Here is a 21965-nt window from a genome sequence, read left to right as displayed (position 1 = left end):
GGTGATGAAGATGGCGGTGGTGTCGATGGAGAAGCCTTCCGGGGGCACTTCCCCGTCCCGGCGGCGTGCCGGAACAGAGACTTCTGTCCCCCAGATCTTGGCTTCGCGATGGCGGCGGCTCTGGAAGGTTTCTCGTACCGTGGCTTATTCTTTTAGGGTTTTCGCGACGGAGTCCTTAAGTAGGCGGAAGGGCAGCCTCGGAGGGGCCCTGGTGGGGCCACACAATAGGGGGGCGCGCCCCACCCCTTGGCCGCGCCGCTCTGGCGTGTGGGGCCCCCCTGGCTCCCCTCTGGTCTCTCTCCGGTGTTCTGGAAGCTTCGTGGAATTATAAGATACTGGGCGTTGATTTTGTCCAATTCCGAGAATATTTCCTTACTAGGATTTCTGAAACCAAAAACAGCAGAAAACAGGAACTGGCACTTCGGCATCTCGTCAATAGGTTAGTTCCAGAAAATGCATAAATATGACATAAAGTGTGTATAAAATATGTAGGTATTGTCATAAAACAAGCATGGAACATAAGAAATTATCGATACGTTGGAGACGTATCAGCATCCCCAAGCTTAGTTCCTACTCGCCCTCGAGTAGGTAAACGATAACAAGGATAATTTCTTAAGTGACATGCTATCATAATCTTGATCATACTGTTGTAAATCATATGAGATGAATGAAGTGATTCAAAGCAATGGTAAAGACAATGAGTAAACAACTGAACCATATAACAAAGACTTTTCATGAATAGTACTTTCAAGACAAGCATCAATAAGTCTTGCATAAGAGTTAACTCATAAAGCAATAGATTCAAAGTAGAAGGCATTGAAGCAACACAAAGGATGATTAAGTTTCAGCAATTGCTTTCAACTTGTAAGATGTATATCTCATGGATAATTGTCAACATAAAGCAATATAACAAGTGCAATAGGTAAACATGTAAGAATCAATGCACACAGTTGACACAAGTGTTTGCTTCTAAGATATAAAGAAGTAGGTAAACTGACTCAACATAGAGTAAAAGAATGGCCCTTCGTAGAGGGAAGCATGGATTACTATTTTTGTGCTAGAGCTTTTATTTTGAAAACATAGAAGCAATTTTGTCAACGGTAGTAATAAAGCATATGCGTTATGTATAAGACATCCTATAAGTTGCAAGCCTCATGCATAGTATACCAATAGTGCTCGCACCTTGTCCTAATTAGCTTGGATTAACATGGATTATCATTGCATAACAGTGTTTCAACCAAGTGTCACAAAGGGGTACCTCTATGCCGCCTGTACAAAGGTCTAAGGAGAAAGTTCGCATTGGATTCCTCGCTTTTTGAGTATTCTCAACTTAGACATCCATACCGGGACAACATAGACAACAGGTAATGGACTCCTCTTTTAATGCTTAAGCATTCAACAACAGATAATATTCTCATAAGAGATTGAGGATTAGTGTCCAAACTGAAACTTCCACCATGATTCATGGCTTTAGTTAGCGGCCCAATGTTCTTCTCTAACAATATGCATACTCAAACCATTTGATCATGAAAATCGCCCTTACTTCAGACAAGATGAACATGCATAGCAACTCACATGATATTCAACAAAGGTGTAAAAGTTGATGGCGTCCCCAGAAACATGGTTACCGCTCAACAAGCAACTTATAAGAAATAAGATACATAGCAACATATTCAATACCACAATAGTTTTTAAGGATATTTTCCCATGAGCTATGTATTGCGGAGACAAAGAATAGAATTTTAAAGGTAGCACTCAAGTAATGTACTTTGGAATGGCGGAGAAATACCATGTAGTAGGTAGGTATGGTGGACACAAATGGCATAGTTTTTGGCTCAAGGATTTGGATGCACGAGAAGAATTCCTCTCAATACAAGGCTAGGCTAGCAAGGTTGTTTGAAGCAAACTCAAGTATAAAACGGTGCAGCAAGACTCACATATGAACATATTGTAAGCATTATAAGACTTTACATTGTCTCCTTGTTGTTCAAACACCTTAACCGGAAAATATCTAGACTTAGAGAGACCAATCATGCAAACCAAATTTTAACAAGCTCTATGTAGTTCTTCATTAATAGGTGCAAAGTACATGATGCAAGAGCTTAAACATGATCTATATGAGCACAACAATTGCCAAGTATCAAATTGTTCAAGACATTATACCAATTACCACATGCAACATTTTCTGTTTCCAACCATATAACAATGAACGAAGCAGTTTTCAACTTCGCCATGAACATTAAAGATAGAACTAAGAACACCAGTGTTTATATGAAAAAGCGGAGCATGTCTCTCTCCCACACAAGCATGAATTTATTCAGAGAATGAAAATAACAAAACGAAAATAAAAACAAACAGACGCTCCAAGTAAAGTACATAAGATGTGACTGAATAAAAATATAGTTTCACTAGAGGTGACCTGATAAGTTGTCGATGAAGAAGGGGATGCCTTGGGCATCCCCAAGCTTAGATGCTTGAGTCTTCTTGAAAATTTGCAGGGATGAACCACGGGGGCATCCCCAAGCTTAGACTTTTCACTCTTCTTGATCATATTGTATCATCCTCCTCTCTTGACCCTTGAAAACTTCCTCCACACCAAACTCGAAACAAACTCATTAGAGGGTTAGTGCATAATTGAAAATTCATATATTCAGAGGTGACATAATCATTCTTAACACTTCTGGACATTGCACAAAGCTACTGAAAGTTAATGGAACAAAGAAATCCATCAAACATAGCAAAACAGGCAATGCGAAATAAAAGGCAGAATCTGTCAAAACAGAACAGTCCGTAAAGACGAATTTTTTAGAGGTACTTCCGTTGCTCAAATCAGAAAACTCAAAACTAATGAAAGTTGCGTACATATCTGAGGAACACGCACGTAAATTGGCAGATTTTTCTGAGTTACCTACAGAGAGCCCTGCCCAATTTCGTGACAGATAGAAATCTGTTTCTGCGCAGAAATCCAAATCTAGCATCAACCTTCTATTAGAGACTTTACTTGGCACAACATTGCAATAAAATAAAGATAAGGAGAGGTTGCTACAGTAGTAATAACTTCCAAGACACAACAAAACAGTAGCAAAATAAAGACATGGGTTATCTCCCAAGAAGTGTTTTCTTTATAGCCATTAAGATGGGCTCAGCAATTTTAATGATGCACTCACAAGGAATAAGAGTTGAAGCAAAAGAGAGCATCAAAAAGCAAATTCAAAACACATTTAAGTCTAACCCACTTCCTATGCATAGGAATCTTGTACACAAATAAATTCATGAAGAATAAAGTGACAAGCATAAGAAGATAAAACAAGAGTAACTTCAAAATTTTCAGCATATAGAGAGGTGTTTTAGTACCATGCAAATTTCTACAACCATATTTTCCTCTCTCATAATAATTTTTAGTAGCTTCATGGATAAACTCAACAATATAACTATCACATAAAGCATGTTTTTCATGATCCATAAACACATAATTTTCATCAAGCTCAAAAATAGTGGAATTAAAACTTTCAAACCCACTTTTTAGCAATAATATAACAAGATGATTGATCAATCTCAAGAGATATGGGACTCATAGATATAGTCAAGACTTCTCCAATCCCATTTTCATTAGTGGTATAATTAATATTATCAAATAACATAGGACCATCATCTAGAGCTTTATCATAAACATTTGCTAAGCAAAACTCTTTAGTACCATGCATTTCGACATCAGGCACAAACAAAGCATTATCATAAGATTTATCAAAATAGCATGGATTATCATAAATAATAGTAGCATAATTATTCTCACAAGTTTTACTCATAGGGAATATTGCAAGAGAATCCACAGGAACATAACATTCATCCTCCTTTGGTAAGCATGGAGGACAATCAAATAGTGTAAGAGATAAAGAGTTACTCTCATTAGAAGGTTGGCATGGGTAGCTAATCCATTCTTCCTCCTTTTGTTCATTACTCTCCTCTTCTTTTTCATCCAATGAGCTTTCAGGTTCATCAATTTCTTCTTCCACTGGTTCCTGCAAATTGTGAGTGCATTCTTGTGCATTAATGAGTCTCTCTTTATAATCAATGATATAAGAATTATTGCTGTAACTTTCCATGCAAAAATTAAGGATAGAAGAGACATAATCTTTAAGGTCCTTACAAACAACACAAGTTTCATAATTTTTAGACATGAAGGATTCTATCTCAGAGGCTCCCATAAACAAAACAAATTGTTCTACTTCTTCGAACCCAAAATGAATATAGCTATTCCAATTATAGTTCTTAATTAAAACTTCCTCACTAAAGCCACATTGAAATTTAAGATGTTTAGTATCATGTTTAGAGCAACAGTTTATATCATGGCGTTTAAGCAAAATTTTAGCAATTGTATTCAATTTTTCTATCACAGCACTCATAACTTTTCCCGTTCTTGATTCTCTATAATTCATATATATTTCAATAAGCTCCAAATAGGTTGTGGGTTCTCCCATAACAACAGTTTTTAATTTTTTGGTTTTTCAAATTTTTATGGATTTTTGGGTATATAGGGAAAATAAAACAAGACAAAAAGAAACTAGACAAAAGTAAACTAAGCAAAATAATACTAGACAGAAGTAAACTAAGCAAAATAAAATAAAATAAAACAAAAACAGAGAGAGAGAGAGGTAGAGTGTACTCCCCAGGTGAACTTATGAGTAGAGCTATGCCTCCCCGGCAACGACGCCAGAAAATAGCTTGATGTCTACGCACGCTTCTATTTTTGTAGACAGTGTTGGGCCTCCAAGAGCAGAGGTTTGTAGAACAGCAGTAAGTTTTCCCTTAAGTGGATCACCCAAGGTTTATCGAACTCAGGGAGGAAGAGGTCAAAATATCCCTCCCAAGCAACCCTGCAATCACGATACAAGAAGTCTCTTGTGTCCCCAACACACCCAATACACTTGTCAGATGTATAGGTGCACTAGTTCGGCGAAGAGATAGTGAAATACAAGTGGTATGAATGAATATGAGCAGTAGTAACGGCGCCGAGAAAATAGCTTGTCAAGCGTGCGATTGATGGTAGTAATATTGCAGGAAGTAAAGATGTAGTAAAACAGTAAATAAGCGATGATTGCAGTATTTGGAAACAAGGCCTAGGGATCATACTTTCACTAGTGGACACTCTCAACATTGATCACATAATAAATAACTTCTCTTCCTTTGTGCTACATATACTCTTGTTTGATAACAAACACCATTCATTGTGTAGGGCTACAAGAGCTCCCTCAAGCCGGAGTTAACAAGCGCCACGACATTCGGTGTTCATATTTAAGTAACCTTTAGAGCATAATAGATCATTGCAATTTAGACCGAGAACTAACATAGCATACACACTGTCACCATTACACTATGAAAGGGGGAATAGATCAACATCAATACTATCATAGTAATAGTTAACTCCATAATCTACAAGAGATTACAATCATAACCTACGCCAAGAACTACATGATGCACACACTGTCACCTTTACATCATGAAGGAGGAATAGACTACTTTAATAACATCACTAGAGTAGCACATAGATGATATTCAACTAGATCACAAAGCTCATGATCACATAAAGATCACATGGGAGAGAGAGATGAACCACATAGCTACCGGTACAGCCCTTAGCCTCTAGGGAGAACTACTCCCTCCTCATCATGGGAGACAGCAGCGGTGATGAAGATGGCGGTGGTGTCAATGGAGAAGCCTTCCGGGGGCACTTCCCCGTCCCGGCGGCGTGCCGGAACAGAGACTTCTGTCCCCCAGATCTTGGCTTCGCGATGGCGGCGGCTCTGGAAGGTTTCTTGTACCGTGGCTTATTCTTTTAGGGTTTTCGCGACGGAGTCCTTAAGTAGGCGGAAGGGCAGCCTCGGAGGGGCCCTGGTGGGGCCACACAATAGGGGGGCGCGCCCCACCCCTTGGCCGCGCCGCCCTGGCGTGTGGGGCCCCCTGGCTCCCCCTGGTATCTCTCCAGTGTTCTGGAAGCTTCGTGGAATTATAAGATACTGGGCGTTGATTTCGTCCAATTCCGAGAATATTTCCTTACTAGGATTTCTGAAACCAAAAACAGCAGAAAACAGGAACTGGCATTTCGGCATCTCGTCAATAGGTTAGTTCCAGAAAATGCATAAATATGACATAAAGTGTGTATAAAACATGTAGGTATTGTCATAAAACAAGCATGGAACATAAGAAATTATCGATACGTTGGAGAAGTATCACTGAGCAGGACACAGTCGCGAAGATCCGATCTGAGATGCAGGAGCTTCCTAAGGAAGATTCCGCCTTAGATCTAGAAATTTCAAATCCCACCCAATCCGCCCCTGAGCAGGAAATTACGGTGGAAGACCAATGCAGATCCGCCTGGGTCTCCCAGGTGTTAGAGAAGCAAAGATGTCACTTCGTGCACTTACTTGCACATACTGCAGGAACCGCGCCTCCTCCGGAGGGCGCTGGACCCATGCAGGTTGAGGCAACCGGAGATAGCGACGCCCCGGACCAGCCAGAAGCTGTCGAAAACGGCGAAGCTCCGGATCAGCAAGAGGATGCCGGAGACAAAGAAGAATCAATCCTTGGAAACTTAAGCCCAATCTCTGGCGATGCTTCCACTATGGATACAAAGGAGTACAACCGCACCATGAAAGAGTTAGAGGATGAGGAAAAAGCCGAGGCGGAATCCGCGCCGCCTAAGGAGGTCTTTGCGACCATAACTGGGCTGGAGCAAGGAACTGATGAAGAAACAACTCCCTCCGACCCCATGGAAGCTGGATCGTCCGATTTCGAAACTCCGCAACGGGTGCGATATCGCATCTTGCAGGATTCCGGAGAAGGACGCATCCTCGGAAACGAGGAAAATCTGTCCGCAGAAGAGCTCGTCGAGCAAGCAGGCATAGGTGCCATCGTGAACTTTGAGGTAAACGGCCACGCATACAACAATTGATACTATCTAGCTGATGGTATCTACCCGACGTATGCTACATTTGTGAAGACAATTCCCTCTCCATCAAACGAGATGGAAGCCTCTTTTGCAACATGCCAGGAAGCAGCACGCAAGGATGTTGAGCGTGCTTTTGAGGTGCTTCAGCAGTGTTTCTCCATTGTCAGGTACACTGCTCTCACTTGGTCTGAGGCTCAGATGTGGGAGGTGATGAACGTCTGTGTGATCATGCAGAACATGATCATTGAGAGCGAGCGCGACGCACATGTGCAGGATGATCAACCATTTGATTATCAAGGGCCACTCCCTGAGGTAGAGCATGTACCCCAAGAATTTGCCGCTTTTCTTCATACGAGTCGCCGCCTACCTCCCACCCATCTTCGCGCCTCGGCCCAAGTCGCGGCCGACCTCCCACCAGCGGCCTGCCGCATCTGAGCCCACCATTGCTGTTGCGCGCTCCTCCCCCTCCTCCTCCATGTTGCGCCGCCTCCGCCCCCACATCCTCTGTTCGCATTCGTCCCCCACATCCTCTGCACAGCCTCAACCCCAGCGTCTGCCTCCTCGGCACCACCTCATGGAGCAGGAGAAGAAGTCGGCCGGCACACCGGAGGAGGTGGCGGATTGCAGAGAGAGAAGGGGAGGTGGGGATTGGAGGAGGAGGAGTGGAGACGGGGATTGGGGGGAGAGGAGGAAGCCGATTGAGGGAGCGATTGACCGATCTAGGTTTTCACCACTACCTACACTCGTTGGAAAAGAAAGGCGACGCAAACCTACCGTCGTTGCGTCTCTGCTAACGGCCCCGGACAAAAACGGGCCCAGTTGTCATAGTCCCTAAACGAGCAGCAGCGGGTGAGAAAAAAGTTACCGCATCCGACGGCCAGGGTGAAACATGGGCTCAGGAATTCACTGTCGCTGTTAAACGGAAGGTCGCGATGGATTTTCCCCCTCAGTTGCCTTCAATGGGCGGGTAGCCTAGCGGCTTTTAGAGATAGAATGCACAATAAAATTCGAGATGCAGATGTTCACGCACAACTGAAGGCGGATCTAGCTGCGCATTTGCGGGCGAGGAGAGGAGCCGCCAACAATGCATGATTTTATTTCTATTTATTTGCATGTATGAATAATTTAAGTACTATTTGTTTGTTGGATTGTATGAATAATCTAAGTACTATTTGTTTGATTGGTTGTATGAATAATTTAAGTACTATTTGTTTGATTGATTGTATGAATAATTTTATTTTATTTGTGTGATTGTATGAATAAAATGTGATTGATATGATTTCAAAATATTGTCAAAAGAAAAAAAATTAGGGGCCACCATTTGGAAGGCGCCGATGTGGGAACAACATTTTCAAATGGAGAATGCACCGCTGACGGCCTCATATAGTAGTGCTGGCACCCCTACCGGAGACTATTTAGGGGTTGTCGATGGAGATGCTCTCACCAGCATAAATCATGGCCCTCAATTGCTTACGTATTTCTCTACCGGAAATACCCGCACGATTCTTCGTTGCGTGAGATGTTGGCATCCTTGCTACGGCGCACGTGAGTGCACGTTACCGCAACTAGCCCACACCACCAGCCCTACACACCACTCGCCAGTCGCCACGATCAACCACTGCTCTACTCTACTCTACTGTCTGCTCTAGTAGTCATTCACTGAAGCAGCGAACCGCCAGTCCCCACGTCGCCGGCCGTGCGACCAGTCGCGCCACAGCCTACTCTTGCGGCCGCCGCGAACCGGCGATGTCGGGCGCCTCCGGGCCCCTGTCCGTCCTGCTCCTGCTCCTCGCCGCAGCCGTCTCCGCAGCGGCGGCGGGGCCCGGGTCGTGGCGGGGGGAGCAGGAGCGGGACCGGGTGCCGCGCGTGCCGGGGCAGGCGTTCAACACCAGCTTCGCGCACTACGCGGGGTACGTCACCGTCAGCGAGGAGCGCGGCGCCGCGCTCTTCTACTGGTTCTTCGAGGCCGCGACCGACCCGGCGTCCAAGCCCCTCGTGCTCTGGCTCAACGGAGGTACTGCCGCCGGCCGCACCTTCTGTGATTTAGTAATTTGTTTTCTTTTTGTACCAGTGAAGTTGCTACTAGTACCGCCGCTGACCACCGTGATCCGTGATCTGTAGTTAATTGTGTGTGCCAACGATTTTGTAGTGCTGGACTGTAGTAGTTCTCAGTGAATCGACCATTGCGATGACACGATCTTTAGTTCTCGGCTGCACTCATTGCCTATGGGGCCCTGATTCAGCCAGAAAATTGGTAAATACAGTCAGTTCATTACTGCCATATGGGTTAGCTAATTGTGAAATTTGGTTGATATATCCACATCCCAGTTGCACCATAGTATTGGATGGTAATGGTGTTAATTTTTGAAGCATGGTGTTGTTGAGTACTCCAGAACCAAACCTCCCATTTATTCATGCTGACATGAAAACTTTGAGCGCTTTCTAGTTGCTGGTACTATGGGGCTGTTTGGTTCATGCCCACGGCCGCCACGCCAAATCTCTGGCACGCCAATATTTTGGCGAGGGATTTGTCCGCCCCTGTTTCGCCAGCGCGCGGGCGTGAAATCTGAGGTAGCGACCGGTATTTTGGTATGGCTTGTGGAACGCGGCTTCAATCCAAACGCTGCCTTATGCTCTCGGTCAACGCTAAAATTTTGGAAGGATAACCATTGGCAACAATCCAAACAAACCCTATGTTATGCAAGTGGAGTGTGGCCGATTATTAAGACCGGGCTAGATTAATGTGGAGTGATTTCCTCATCATAGACAAAGTAATTAAATGGATCATATAGCCTGGTAATTTTTTAAGCATGGGCCATGGCCCAGGTTCACCAAGAGACTGTAAATCTGGTTTATATTTTGCCAGTGTTCATAATCTATAGAAATGTTCAGCTGGATTGATATAGAGTATGCAACTGTCCAGCAAATGTTTTCTTTGAATTAGTTCTTATGAGTTTCGTGACTTAAAAAGTCAAACTAAAATCTCACTAACTTAACACCAGTAGAATTTATTAAAATACAAATAAATCCCACACATTCTCTATTCCACCCACCTTATCCTAGTTTCTGCTAGCTAACTTAACTTCAGTGGTAACCAGTTTTCTTTAAGTATTTCTGCTAGGGTATTGATAAATCTATCCCAGGTATTAAGTCCTGGCTTGTTCATCGTGGTTCATTTTGTAAAAGTACCATGAATGAATCGAGAGTATATTTTATTTCATTTTCCAGGGCCAGGTTGCTCATCAATTGCTTTTGGACTTGGGGAAGAAGTGGGGCCTTTCCATGTTAATGCAGATGGAAAGGGTGTACATATGAATCCTTACTCTTGGAACAAAGGTAGCAACCAACAAAAAAAAACTCAATTCAGATGAATACCAGCACTGTCACTAATTGAACATTTTCATATGCCGCTACCTTTAGTAGTACTATTTCTATTTGATGAATTGGATTATTGAATTGTTACTTATGCTTTTGTTGGAGTATAGCTGTACTTTTCAGTCTTATAATCCTTTCCTGTTTAATATCAGTAGTCATTTTATTTTGCTAAACTTCCGAGTTTGTGATGTTCCCTGCTCTCCAGTTTGGTTTGGAGGATATATATCTATTTAACAACTTCTCAATATTTGCAGTTGCTAATATCTTGTTCCTTGATTCACCGGTTGGTGTTGGTTATTCATATTCAAACACCTCTGCCGATATTTTAAGCAATGGGGATGAGAGGACTGGTACTGCAACCCCTTTCACTCTGTCTGTCCTACTGTTTACATGAAATTCATATCCTCTAAAATACTCCAAACTAGTGATGTATTACTGTTGGAGTTTGCTCACTGTAATTAGCATTATCTTGCAGCCAAGGATTCGTTGGTGTTTCTAACCAAGTGGCTTGAACGATTTCCTCAATACAAGGAGCGTGAATTTTATTTAACTGGAGAGAGTTATGCTGGTTCGTAGAATCTTTACAGGCCTTTATTTCTTTTTTTGTACTCTACTGCCTATTTCTTCTTTATATAGAAAGGTTTGGAAACTCACTTATAACTGGTTTGGTTAGGTCACTACGTTCCTCAGTTGGCTCAAGCCATAAAGAGGCACCATGAGGCCACTGGAGACAAAACAATCAATCTTAAGGGTTATATGGTATGGCTTTGGTACTTCTGCATTTTGATTATCAAATTTCATCCTGTATTTTGATTATTTAGGACACAAATATCAATATATATGTATTCATTAAGACCCAAATTGGATAGCTGCCCTTATTTTATATTTCCATAGTAGCAATTTTCTTATCCTTGATGTTCTAGGTCGTTTTGATGAGAAATATATTATATTTTTAAATCATAGGCAAAGAAGTCACCACTTCCACATAGATTACAAATATATGCGCCATTGATCTTAATTATATGGGTTGAGATTTGATTTGTTGTGAAGTTACATACAATCATAGTACGTACAAGATAATCATGTAACAAAAGTGTATCTTCAAAAGGCACCATACAACCTGTATGAGAGAAGAGATTGCTACATAAAAATAAGGAATCATATTTTGCATTATTAATCATGCATATCATGTATAGATGATAGAAATTATAAGATACAGATGGAAACAAATATGAAGATGACCAATGTACATTTAATATCTTCTGTTTTGACCAATGTTGATATATGATGGAACTGAAGGTCTCCTGAAAGATCATAAGCTGTGGTGGTTAGAAAAGGAATGCATATATCTATATCTAAACTTAAAACTCAAATTTGAATAAAAATTTAAACAAATTTAGCAATTTTATTTCCAGTCGATCACCTGCAATAGGGACTAAAACAACGACAAGAATTATGGAACGGAGGGAATAGTAATTGATGACCTATGTAGATGTACCCTTACATGTAACATCTGTTGCTTAGATGTATAAACATGGATGGTTTAGGAAAATAGGTCGATTCAGTAGAACATAGATGGCCAAACAAGAGCACACAGTAATTTGAATGAGTGAGAGAGAATGATTTAGCAACTTTTTGATGAATATATACCGGCAATTAAATTTCCTTAGATGGCCAAGCGACATAGATAATTATAGTGAGATGAGCTTGTTGGAAGCATCTTGAGGCGGCCATTGCACAAATGGATAAACAGAAATACGGTCAATGATGGGGCAAGAGGAGGAATAGAACGCGAAGTTTAGATACAAGCCATCAATGTTTAGAGTTAATTATTGGTGGGTTATCAAAAACTCTTGATGGAAATATATACATGATTGATGCGGTGAAGTGGTAAGACTAGTCATAGTGGGGAGTAACATAGAGTAGTAACATGTACTCTATGTTACTACCTCTATAGTGGGTGGTAACATATGTGTGGTATCATGCAAGGTCATATTTATTAGGTTGTAGACTCATCTTGTCTTGGGAAGTGTGATATTACGGTAACATAGTTAGTTACTGCCTCAGTCTCTTTCTTCATTTATTTTCATGCCATGTCACCAAAATGTTTTGGAATGTGTGATGTTACTACCTATGTTACTCCCACTTTGAGTAGTCTAAGAGGGAAATCAAGAAATTAGCAGTGTTCTATTGCCGCATACCCTACCCTTACAAACAACCCAATGCACTTAATGATGAGATTCTCAGGAAAGTCCAATAGCGTTTCCTCAAGGTGTCAATATTTGCTAGGTAAATACCAAGGAAACATTGCCAAATCAGTTCCACTTGGTATATATTGGCTACCCGTTTTCATATCATTTTAGATGTGTACTTAATGACCTACCAATATCTCGAAGGCAACATCATAACTTAATGAAGACACATATAACAATACATAATAGATCTAGCCACTAAATGCACGAGTCACTCTGCTAGTTTGAATTTGTCGGTTAATTCAGATTTTTAAAGGAAATGCAGTACATCTGGTGCGTATATCTGGCCGAGGAAAGTAGTATTTTGTCTTATGCAATGGCAGACTGGCCTTTGTATGTTGGAGAAAGTGAGGAATAATTGTAATACTAATTACTAAGTCCTCCATTTGCTTTCCTTGTAAATTAGGAGAGACTTCTTGGTAGATTGCCTTTTGACTTGATTAATTCGTTTATTCTTTTGTGGTGCTAGTGGATGAAACCAGGGTTGGCGTAAATAGGAAGTTAGAGCTATGGAGGTAGACTTTGGAATCAAAGGGGTTTAAAATTAGTAGGACCAAGACCAAGTACTTGCGATGCAACTTTAGTGGTGTTAGGTGCGAAGACGGAGATGTTAGTTTAGAAGGACAGATAGTGCCTAAGAGGGACACCTTCCGATACTTGGTGCCAATGCTGCAAAGTGATGGTGATATCGATGAGGATGTTTGCCACGGGATCAAGGCAGGATGGACGAAGTGGCAACTGTTGATGTGCATAAGTGAATTGCACTTGCCCCTCAGTTCGTACTTTTGGCTACGATGGCTAGTGCGTTAAGCTTCACTTGGTATTAAATCCTAAGGTCTCGAGCTCGAGTCCTGGCTTTCGCAATTTCTCCTAAAATTGATGTTGCCCCCTTGGTGTCCACATATATGCCTCTTGAGCGATAATCAGACCGGCAATGCTATACGGAGCAGAATGTTGGGCTTTCGCAATTTCTCCTAAAATTGATGTTACCCCCTTGGTGTTCACGTATATGCCTCTTGAGCGATAATCAGACCGGCGATGCTATACGGAGCAGAATGTTGGCCCACTAAAAAACAACACATCCAACAAATGAGTGTTGCGGAGATGCGCATGCTACGTGGACACGTGGCCATACAAAAAAGGACCGGATTAGGAACAAGGTAATTCGTGATAGGCTGGGGGTGGCACCGGTCAACGAGAAGCTAGTCCAACACCGACTAAGGAGGTTTGATCATATCCAACGAAGACTTTCAGAAGCACCAGTTAACACTGGAATTTTAAGGAGTGAAAATACAAGGAGGGGCAGAGGACGACCAAAGCTGACATGGATGGGCGGAGGTGGTAAAAAGAGACTTGAGGGACTGGAATGTCCCTAAAGATTTGGCTCTTGATAGGACCGCATGAAAATCAGTGATCCATGTGCTGGAATCTTAGTTTATTTTGTTCTTTTTTTCTCTCATTGTTGTGGTTTCCTTATGTTTCTGTTCTCTTTACTAATGTCATTGCTTATAGGTAGGAAATGCCCTGACTGATGATTTCCGTGACCACTATGGAATATTTCAATATATGTGGACCACCGGCTTGATTTCTGATCAAACATACAAGCTACTGAACATTTTCTGTGACTTTGAGTCCTTTGTGCATTCATCTCCACAATGTGATAAGATTCTTGACATTGCTAGCACTGAAGCTGGGAACATTGATTCATATAGCATCTTCACACCTACTTGTCATTCATCTTTTGCCTCCTCAAGGAACAAAGTGGTGAAAAGGCTTCGGGTAAGTTTTGAAGCTCCTGCAACTCAAGTCTCTAATTAAAACAACCATGGCTTCCTATCTTGGGATCCTAAGTTTTGTGCACCATATTTTCCTGTATTGATTTTAAGAAAAACTTAAAGAGTTCTGTACTTTGGCATGAAAATTGTCTTTTATGAACTAACTGGGGAATCTTTCCTTCATCTGGACTGTCCATTTAAGTGCATACCATGTTTCAATTTTTTAAAAAGACAATGACCTTGTACCAAATTCATCACCATATTTCTTATCATGTAAAAAAGCACACTTACCGCTCATAAAATAAAAACTCTAATGCTTCATGACTTCACACGTTTTCTGTACATCTGATTCTTACCATGATGTGTTTTGATAGTCTGTTGGAAAAATGGGAGAGCAGTATGATCCATGCACTGAAAAGCATTCAATTGTATACTTCAATCTAGCTGAGGTGCAGAAGGCACTTCACGTTAATCCAGTCATTGGCAAATCAAAATGGGAGACCTGCAGGTAATGCTGTGAGCAGATTTTTAACGATTGGAATTGATTTTACCATCCTTACAACGTAAGTTTGTCCAGTGCATTGCTATAATAAATTTACGGAAAACCGTCTTTTGAAAATCGTAGTAATATTACTCATACTATCAGTAACTAAATTTGATTCCATGCTCCATGATGTAGGGCTGTTCGCTGAATACTTTTTCTAAATATATATGATTAGTCTTAAAAAAATAGGTGTTATGTCTATACTGCTTTGCAGTATTAAGGGCATGTACAGTGGTTGAGACACCTTCTCTTCTCCTCCACGTCATCTAGAGATGGCAATATTGTATGTTATATAATTGGTTATCTCTTAGTGCTATCTTTAGCAAGAAATGTTTGCATGTCTCTAAATTTATTTGCTTATTAAGTTTTTAAGTAAAAAACATTTGACTAAGAGATGGCATCCAATACTAAGGAGAAAAATGTCTTCAGTGGTAAGAGGTATCTCTTAGTCAAGAGAAGGCAGCCACCTTTTTTTTTTCATCTCCTTCTCTGGAAAAAGCCCAACATCACGGCATTTTACATGTCATAATGTATTATCCTATTTTAGAGATAATTTCTTAGTAACTTAATGGGAAAACTTGAACGCCAGTGACATGTAATGCCGATAAGCAGATCCACTAGCATGTTTCTTGTTCTTGTTTACTCTTTTAACATGTTGGTACTACTGACATTCTTTGCAGTGAAGTTGTTAACACTAATTGGAGGGACTGTGAAAGATCTGTACTGCATATCTATCATGAACTTATACAGTATGGGCTTCGTATATGGATGTTCAGGTTATTCCCAACTCTCTGGAGTCTTTGCCAACTCAGGCAGGATGTTTCTAATACTATGCCCCCTGCCATACACTTAGGATTCAGTATATTTCCTAACTTAAAATAGTTCACGTATTGTCTCCTCACAGAAGTGGGTTTATAAGATGACTATCATGAATTATATACCTAGCTTGACGTGAACTATTTTTTAGTCTCCACATTTAACATGGTTGTGTAATTTTGGCGTACCATAAGATGCTGGTAAAACCTTTTAAGTAGCTACTTGTCTCCCTCTCTGTATTCAAACATTGTGGGAATGGCTTGTATAAATGATGGACAGACATATAAGTATATTTTGTGTTGATATTTTCTTTACTTTGTCCAGTGGAGACACAGATGCGGTGATTCCAGTAACATCAACTAGATACAGTATTGATGCTCTCAAGCTTCCAACAGTGACTCCTTGGCATGCTTGGTATGATGATGATGGCGAGGTATAGGCTTCTTCTTAATCAATACGCCCATGATTCCATGAATTTTCAGTAGCCTGAAGCATTGTAGTTTGTCTCGTGCATAATTTGTTCATCCTCAAGCTATTTATATTTTGGCCTGGGGCATGTGTCCATGCCGAACCTCTGTTCGAATAGTCAATCACTTCTTACTCAAAGAAGAAAAAGTTTTGCAGTTCATATATGATACCTACTCCATCCGTTCTGATTTAGTCTACATTCTAGATCAAAATCTTGTACCATATTAATCTACATTTTAGCTTTTAGTCAACTAAAACACAGAGAAAGAAGCGGTCTTGCTTTTTCTATTGGATAGCACTACTTTCAACATAGCTTGGATTGGTCGAAGTAATACTAATAAATGCAGTACTAGTTTGTCTGAATTTCCTTAGAATCTAAATCAGAACTAAGTGAACATTTTATATTATTCTTTATTTTTTGCTAGCCCACTCCAATGCACTTAGTTATTTGGGATATCCATCCTCCACTCCTTTTTTTTGTTTTGTTTACAATTAGCTAACCGAACCCGCCGCTCGGTATCCCTCCTCCATTCTGTTCCTAGATTTTGAACTTTTCTGTGTTTAAACAGGTCGGTGGCTGGAGCCAAGGGTACAAGGGTCTCAACTTTGTGACTGTGAGGGGTGCAGGTCACGAGGTTCCTCTGCACCGGCCCAAGCAAGCTCTTACTCTCATCAAATCATTTCTGGCTGGGAGCCAAATGCCTGTGCTGTCTGATCTACACAGCGATATGTAATATGTTTAGCTCAAGACATGACGAGCATCATAAATTCCAGCTCTACCACGGCAGTCAGTAGTTGGAACTCCACACAGGAACTTTCACAATATAAGGATGGCCTTAGCTGTTGTCATTTGTCAGTGCTATTGGCACCAATTCCCCCCTTTTAGAAAACGGAGAACATTATTCTGGAATACTTTTCCTGCCACAAATTGATACTGCCTGTTAAACTAATTTGAAACTAAATATACGTCTGAATCTACTTTCAGCATTCAGTACTGTCTTTTATTGCCATCTATAGTAAGCACTGAGCAGCATAGTCTTCTTTTTTTGTTTTTTTGGTAAGATGTGGTTACTGATGTGATGTCTAGAGTCAGTCTCCACAGCAGTTCTTGCTGTCTTGCATCTGTGCAGGCTGCATACCATGCATCTGTTTAAGCAGGTCAGTGGCTGGAACCTTGATTTTCCTCGACTCTGAGCAAACTGTAGCGGAACATAATACGCCAATAAAAAACTGTAGTGGAACATAATTCATTCCAATCTAAAGTCTTTTGCCTCCTCTGTTTGCCATTTAGATGTCTTTGCTTCTCAGTGTATTATTATTTTTCTTTTGAAATGGGGTTAAAACTGGAATCCATAATCATATGCCAGAATACAAAATTCCTTTGTTATTATGTTGTTATTTTTTCCCAAAAAAGTATATTGTTATTTTTATCGATTTGACTTCTGAGGGGAATAATTTGGTTACCTTTAATATTTTTAAGATCAATTTTCAGCTTGTGCAACCTATTTATTATCCAGTCTATACTTGTTTACTCTATGCTCAAATAATTACTACATCAGCTGCTAAATCTGCACATTTGCCAATGCTTTTATTGATGAACACCTCAGCTTCAACCAGGGCTTTGAAGAACTTAGCTATGGCAGATCATCACAGTAAGGTTTGCAATTTCTCTTACCCTATTGTTTTCATTTGTTGAGGTTTTAGTGCTCCTACTTCAATAAAACACACATCATCCTCCACCAGGAAAGAAAGCTAGCCTCTTTCTTGTTTTTTGCTTCTTTTTTCATATTGATCTCACTTTTTAGAGAAAAAGGTCTTTTTGATGTTACCGATTTTTTCTGACCAAGATCGGCACTTCGAAGAATGGAGAATACTGTAGTTCAAATTATTGGTTTTGTTCACCATGCTTCAGATCAGATATCATCTTTGTTAAATGTAAGTTCTAAAAATTCTTCCTTTTCTCTCAGTAAGAGTGCTATGGTGTATGTTAATCAATAGGCACTTCGCGTCCAAGTTAGTGCACATCCACAAACAAGTCTGAAATTTTGGTTCTGTATATCTCATGTATACTTGTTCAACCATTTCAGTATTAAAGTACTTTGCATGAAAGGCATGCACCTGTTTATTGAATTAGACCACTCTGTTTTCTGGTACAAATCTTGAGTTTGTTCGGAATTTCTGCATGCATTTTACCGCTATGTCAGATATTTCCCAGCGCCTTGTGCTATGATGTATTTTTCATATAATTTGACCTCACACGACAAATTTACCTTCCACTGACTCATGAAGCTGGGTGTCAGCGTTTTCTAGCTTCTGTGTCATTCAACCTGCCGTGTGTCTGGGATTACAGGTGTTTTGACATGCGGCTGCAATGTTGCATTTGATAAGTTACACAAACTCAGAGCGTGACGTTTGCAATCTTTCAGCATAAAAGTTGCTGAAGGGAACAAGTGATCCTCCTTGTTTGCTCTCTCACCAGATGTGGTTTTCATGATCAAACCTCAACAAGTTATTCACCCTTTTCGACGGCTCTCTCTTGGGACCCCATTTGATAAACATTGCATAGGCTGGTAAAATTTTCAAATTAGTTAAAATTGCAGAGGCATCATGGATTGTTCATGGCCCTTTTATTGCATTTTCCATGGCTCTAGTTACTAAGCTTAACATCCACCGAATTTTTTAATGTCTATGAGATAGTGTCGGTTCTTAAAATTGTGTGTCTACTCTTGATTTTCTGGCTAAGCTCCGTGTCAGGTCTACTTTTTTAATCTATGCGACTAGGGATGACACAGTGATAGATCAGTGCATGTCTTATTGTCGATGTGACCGTGTCTACTTTGCTGATGTGATATATGATACACTGATACGCCGTTGCAATTGTGTGGTTTGTGTTAGGTTTGTGGCTAGCATTGGAGACTAGGGACAACAATAGCATTGGAGACTAGGGACAGCAAAAGGTAGTTGCTCCGTGACAGCAAAGATTTTTATCGGATCAATCATGTGCCAGGTTAACACCGTAGGGTTTTGACAACTTGACATCCAATGTACTACTAGTTGAAAACAGATTCAGCTGCTAGGTGTGTCATCCTATCCATTCTCTTGTCATTGCAAATGTAGTTTCACCTACCACTTTACTAGCCTCTAGGCGATTAGGCCTCCTCCTTGATTTTACTCTCGGGGTATATCACACAGCCGACACGTGCTGGGGTCCAAGGCGTTCCAGTTCCTGCCCCAACACGCGACAGCTTCGTCGCCGATCTGCCGTAGCTTCACTTTAAACTGCTTTGCTTTCTCACGAGATCACGTCACGCCACTCTCTCCTCCGTGCGCCTTTCGGTCTAGCCTGTTGTTTCACCATGTCGCCATCGCCGCGGACAAGGCTCCCCAACCGCACCACCGGCGCTCGGCCGCGGCTCGCCACATCACACCGCAACACAATAGGAGACACGCACGCCGCTTGCGTGCTGTGAGACTGTGAGAGTGAGATGTAGCAACAATATACAATAGGATGGATGGGATGATGGAGAAGCACTGATCGAATTGCCGTAGATTAGCATACCACGACTTGTGCAAGTTGCCAGGGAAACGCAGTACATGGTTTGTCGCTGCTAATTGGCACGCGTGCTACGAAGGAAGGCTTAATTAGTCCCACCCAGCTGATTGTTGCTTGATCATCCATCTGACTCGGCGTCCACGTGCCTAGTAGTACTGCATGGAGGTCAATGATCATGTTCATACACACCTCTTGATCGTCTAGGATAGGACTTCATAAGGTTTTTGTTGTTGTTACAAGCAAGCATGCCAGGACTTTTTGGTTGGATAACTAAGGTCAGGATTGCTTAACTCTACACCAAAGTACGACATTGGGATGATGGGGTTTCAACATTCATAGATTTCCAGTAAATTAATGGAATGATGTCGCAATTCACACACTAAATTCGTCATTCCAATTTCCTCCTGGGGCGCCACCAAGATGGCTCAAATGTCCCTCTTCATTTACCTCCCCCTTATCGTCACTGCCCGACCTATTTGCCACCTAGCAATGCCATAGGATCCTTTTTCGTGTGCCTCCTTTGTGGTGGTTGTAGTGATTCCGATGGGGCATCTTCATTGTGGATACTCTTCACAATTCGGGTGATTAGGCATTAATTGGTGTTCGATGACTCATTCACCGCGGATGGATTCAGGCCTATCTCGCTGCAAGGCACGGCTCTTAAAATCCTGTGTAAGGTGCTGACGCGCAGGATCCAACCTCACATCCCGGCGCTTGTGGCTATTGATCAATCTGGGTTTATTCGAGGGTGGAACATCACCGACAATTTTGCGTATGCGGCTGAGCTCGTCCAGTGCTGCTACAAGCGGCGCTCGCCCACGATCGTCCTCAAGCTTGACTTCAGAAAAGCGTTCGACTCCGTCGACTGGGCTGCGCTGGACCGCATTCTCCGGGCACGTGGGTTTGGTGATGTTTGGTGCAGTTGGATCAGGGCCATCCTCGAATCGGGCCGCACAGCCGTGCTCCTCAACGGCGTTCCGGGGCGATGGTTTGATTGCAAGTGGGTTTAAGGCAAGGCGACCCCCTATCTCCCTACCTGTTCATCATCGTACCGGATGTGTTGCAGCAACTCATCGCTGGCGACGCTGCGCCGGGGCACCTGCAACACCCCCTCGTCGATGATCTGCCGTGCCCCGTGATCCAATATGCTGATGATACGCTGCTCCTCCTACGCGCCACCCCCGAGCAGCTCCTTCGCTTCAAAACACTCTTGGATGCCTTCTCGCGAGCTACGGGCCTGCAAATCAACTTCCAGAAGTCGACATTTGTTCCCATCTGCGTTCCTGACGCGCGCACCGCCGAACTGTCCGTCCTCGTGGGGTGCGTCCCTGCAGCTTTCCCCCCAGACGTACCTGGGGCTCCCCCTGACGGCCCGCAAGCTCCGTGTTCAAGATCTCCAGCACCTTGCGCCTGGCTGGAAAAGTTCCCTCCTGAACCGCGGCTCACGACTGACACTCACTGACGCTGTTCTCTCCGCCTTGCCATCTTTCGCCATGAGTGTGATCCCTCTCCCCTCTCCCCTCGACCACGCTGGACCGTATGAACAGGCCGCGGCGCGGCATGCTCTGGAAGGGAAAAGCCACCTGCTCGGGTGGTGACTGTCAGGTGGCCTGGCGTGATATGTGCCGCTCGCGCGAGGAGGGAGGCCTGGGCGTTCGTGACCTCCACTGTCAGAACGTAAGCCTCCTCCTGAAGTTCGTGCACAAGCTGTTGCGCGGCGACGACACTCCTTGGACGCGGTGGGTTCGCCGATGGTATGGCCTTGGAGGCATCTCCAGTCCACCCTCGCCGACGGACACCCCCAGCTGGCGCGCCTTCAAGCGTGTCTTCTCCATATACCGTGGCCTCACCAAGGTGAAAGTAGGGGATGGCTCGACGACCTCCTTTTGGTTTGACAACTAGCACGCGGCTAGGCCGCTGTTCGCCTGCGTCCCCGACCTGCTATCGCACTGCACAGACCACACTGTTACGGTGGCCGCGGCCCTTGCGCATGGCCACATCACGCTTCCACTGCATTCGCATGTCACGTCGGCTGCACAAGCGCAGCTTGCCGCTCTCGCTGACTCCCTCCGGCAGGCGGAGCTTGTCGCTGAGCCCGACACTCGTGTGCTGCCCGGTGGTGTGGCCTTCTCCACGTCGAGCGCCTACCACTTTATGCACTCCTCTGGGGTCGTCATACCACTGGCTGATTTCAACTGGAGAAACTTTGCGCCCCTCAAGGTCCGAGTCTTCTTCT

At 42.7% G+C, this 21965-nt stretch overlaps 2 protein-coding genes across 2 annotated transcripts; both read left to right on the top strand.

The window, feature by feature from the left end:
* Nucleotides 1–8550: 8550 nt before the first annotated feature.
* On the top strand, nt 8551–17167 carry LOC127317915 (serine carboxypeptidase II-2). Its single transcript, XM_051348518.2, has 10 exons — nt 8551–8960; nt 10175–10282; nt 10576–10671; nt 10797–10889; nt 10995–11080; nt 14086–14352; nt 14723–14856; nt 15573–15668; nt 16033–16141; nt 16746–17167. The coding sequence occupies exons 1-10, from the start codon at nt 8693–8695 to the stop codon at nt 16908–16910; spliced, it is 1422 nt and encodes a 473-aa protein (XP_051204478.1). The 5' UTR covers nt 8551–8692; the 3' UTR covers nt 16911–17167.
* Nucleotides 17168–21268: 4101 nt separating this feature from the next.
* Nucleotides 21269–21631, top strand: LOC127316151 (uncharacterized mitochondrial protein AtMg00310-like). Its single transcript, XM_051346563.1, has one exon. It carries the CDS (start codon nt 21269–21271, stop codon nt 21629–21631), a length of 363 nt encoding a protein of 120 aa, XP_051202523.1.
* The last annotated feature ends 334 nt before the right edge of the window (nt 21632–21965 follow it).

This window comes from Lolium perenne, chromosome 7, assembly GCF_019359855.2.
Source record: "Lolium perenne isolate Kyuss_39 chromosome 7, Kyuss_2.0, whole genome shotgun sequence".
Classification (NCBI taxonomy): Eukaryota; Viridiplantae; Streptophyta; class Magnoliopsida; order Poales; family Poaceae; genus Lolium; species Lolium perenne.
Note: the sequence above shows the minus strand (reverse complement) of the source record. Positions and strands in the feature narration are given on the sequence as shown.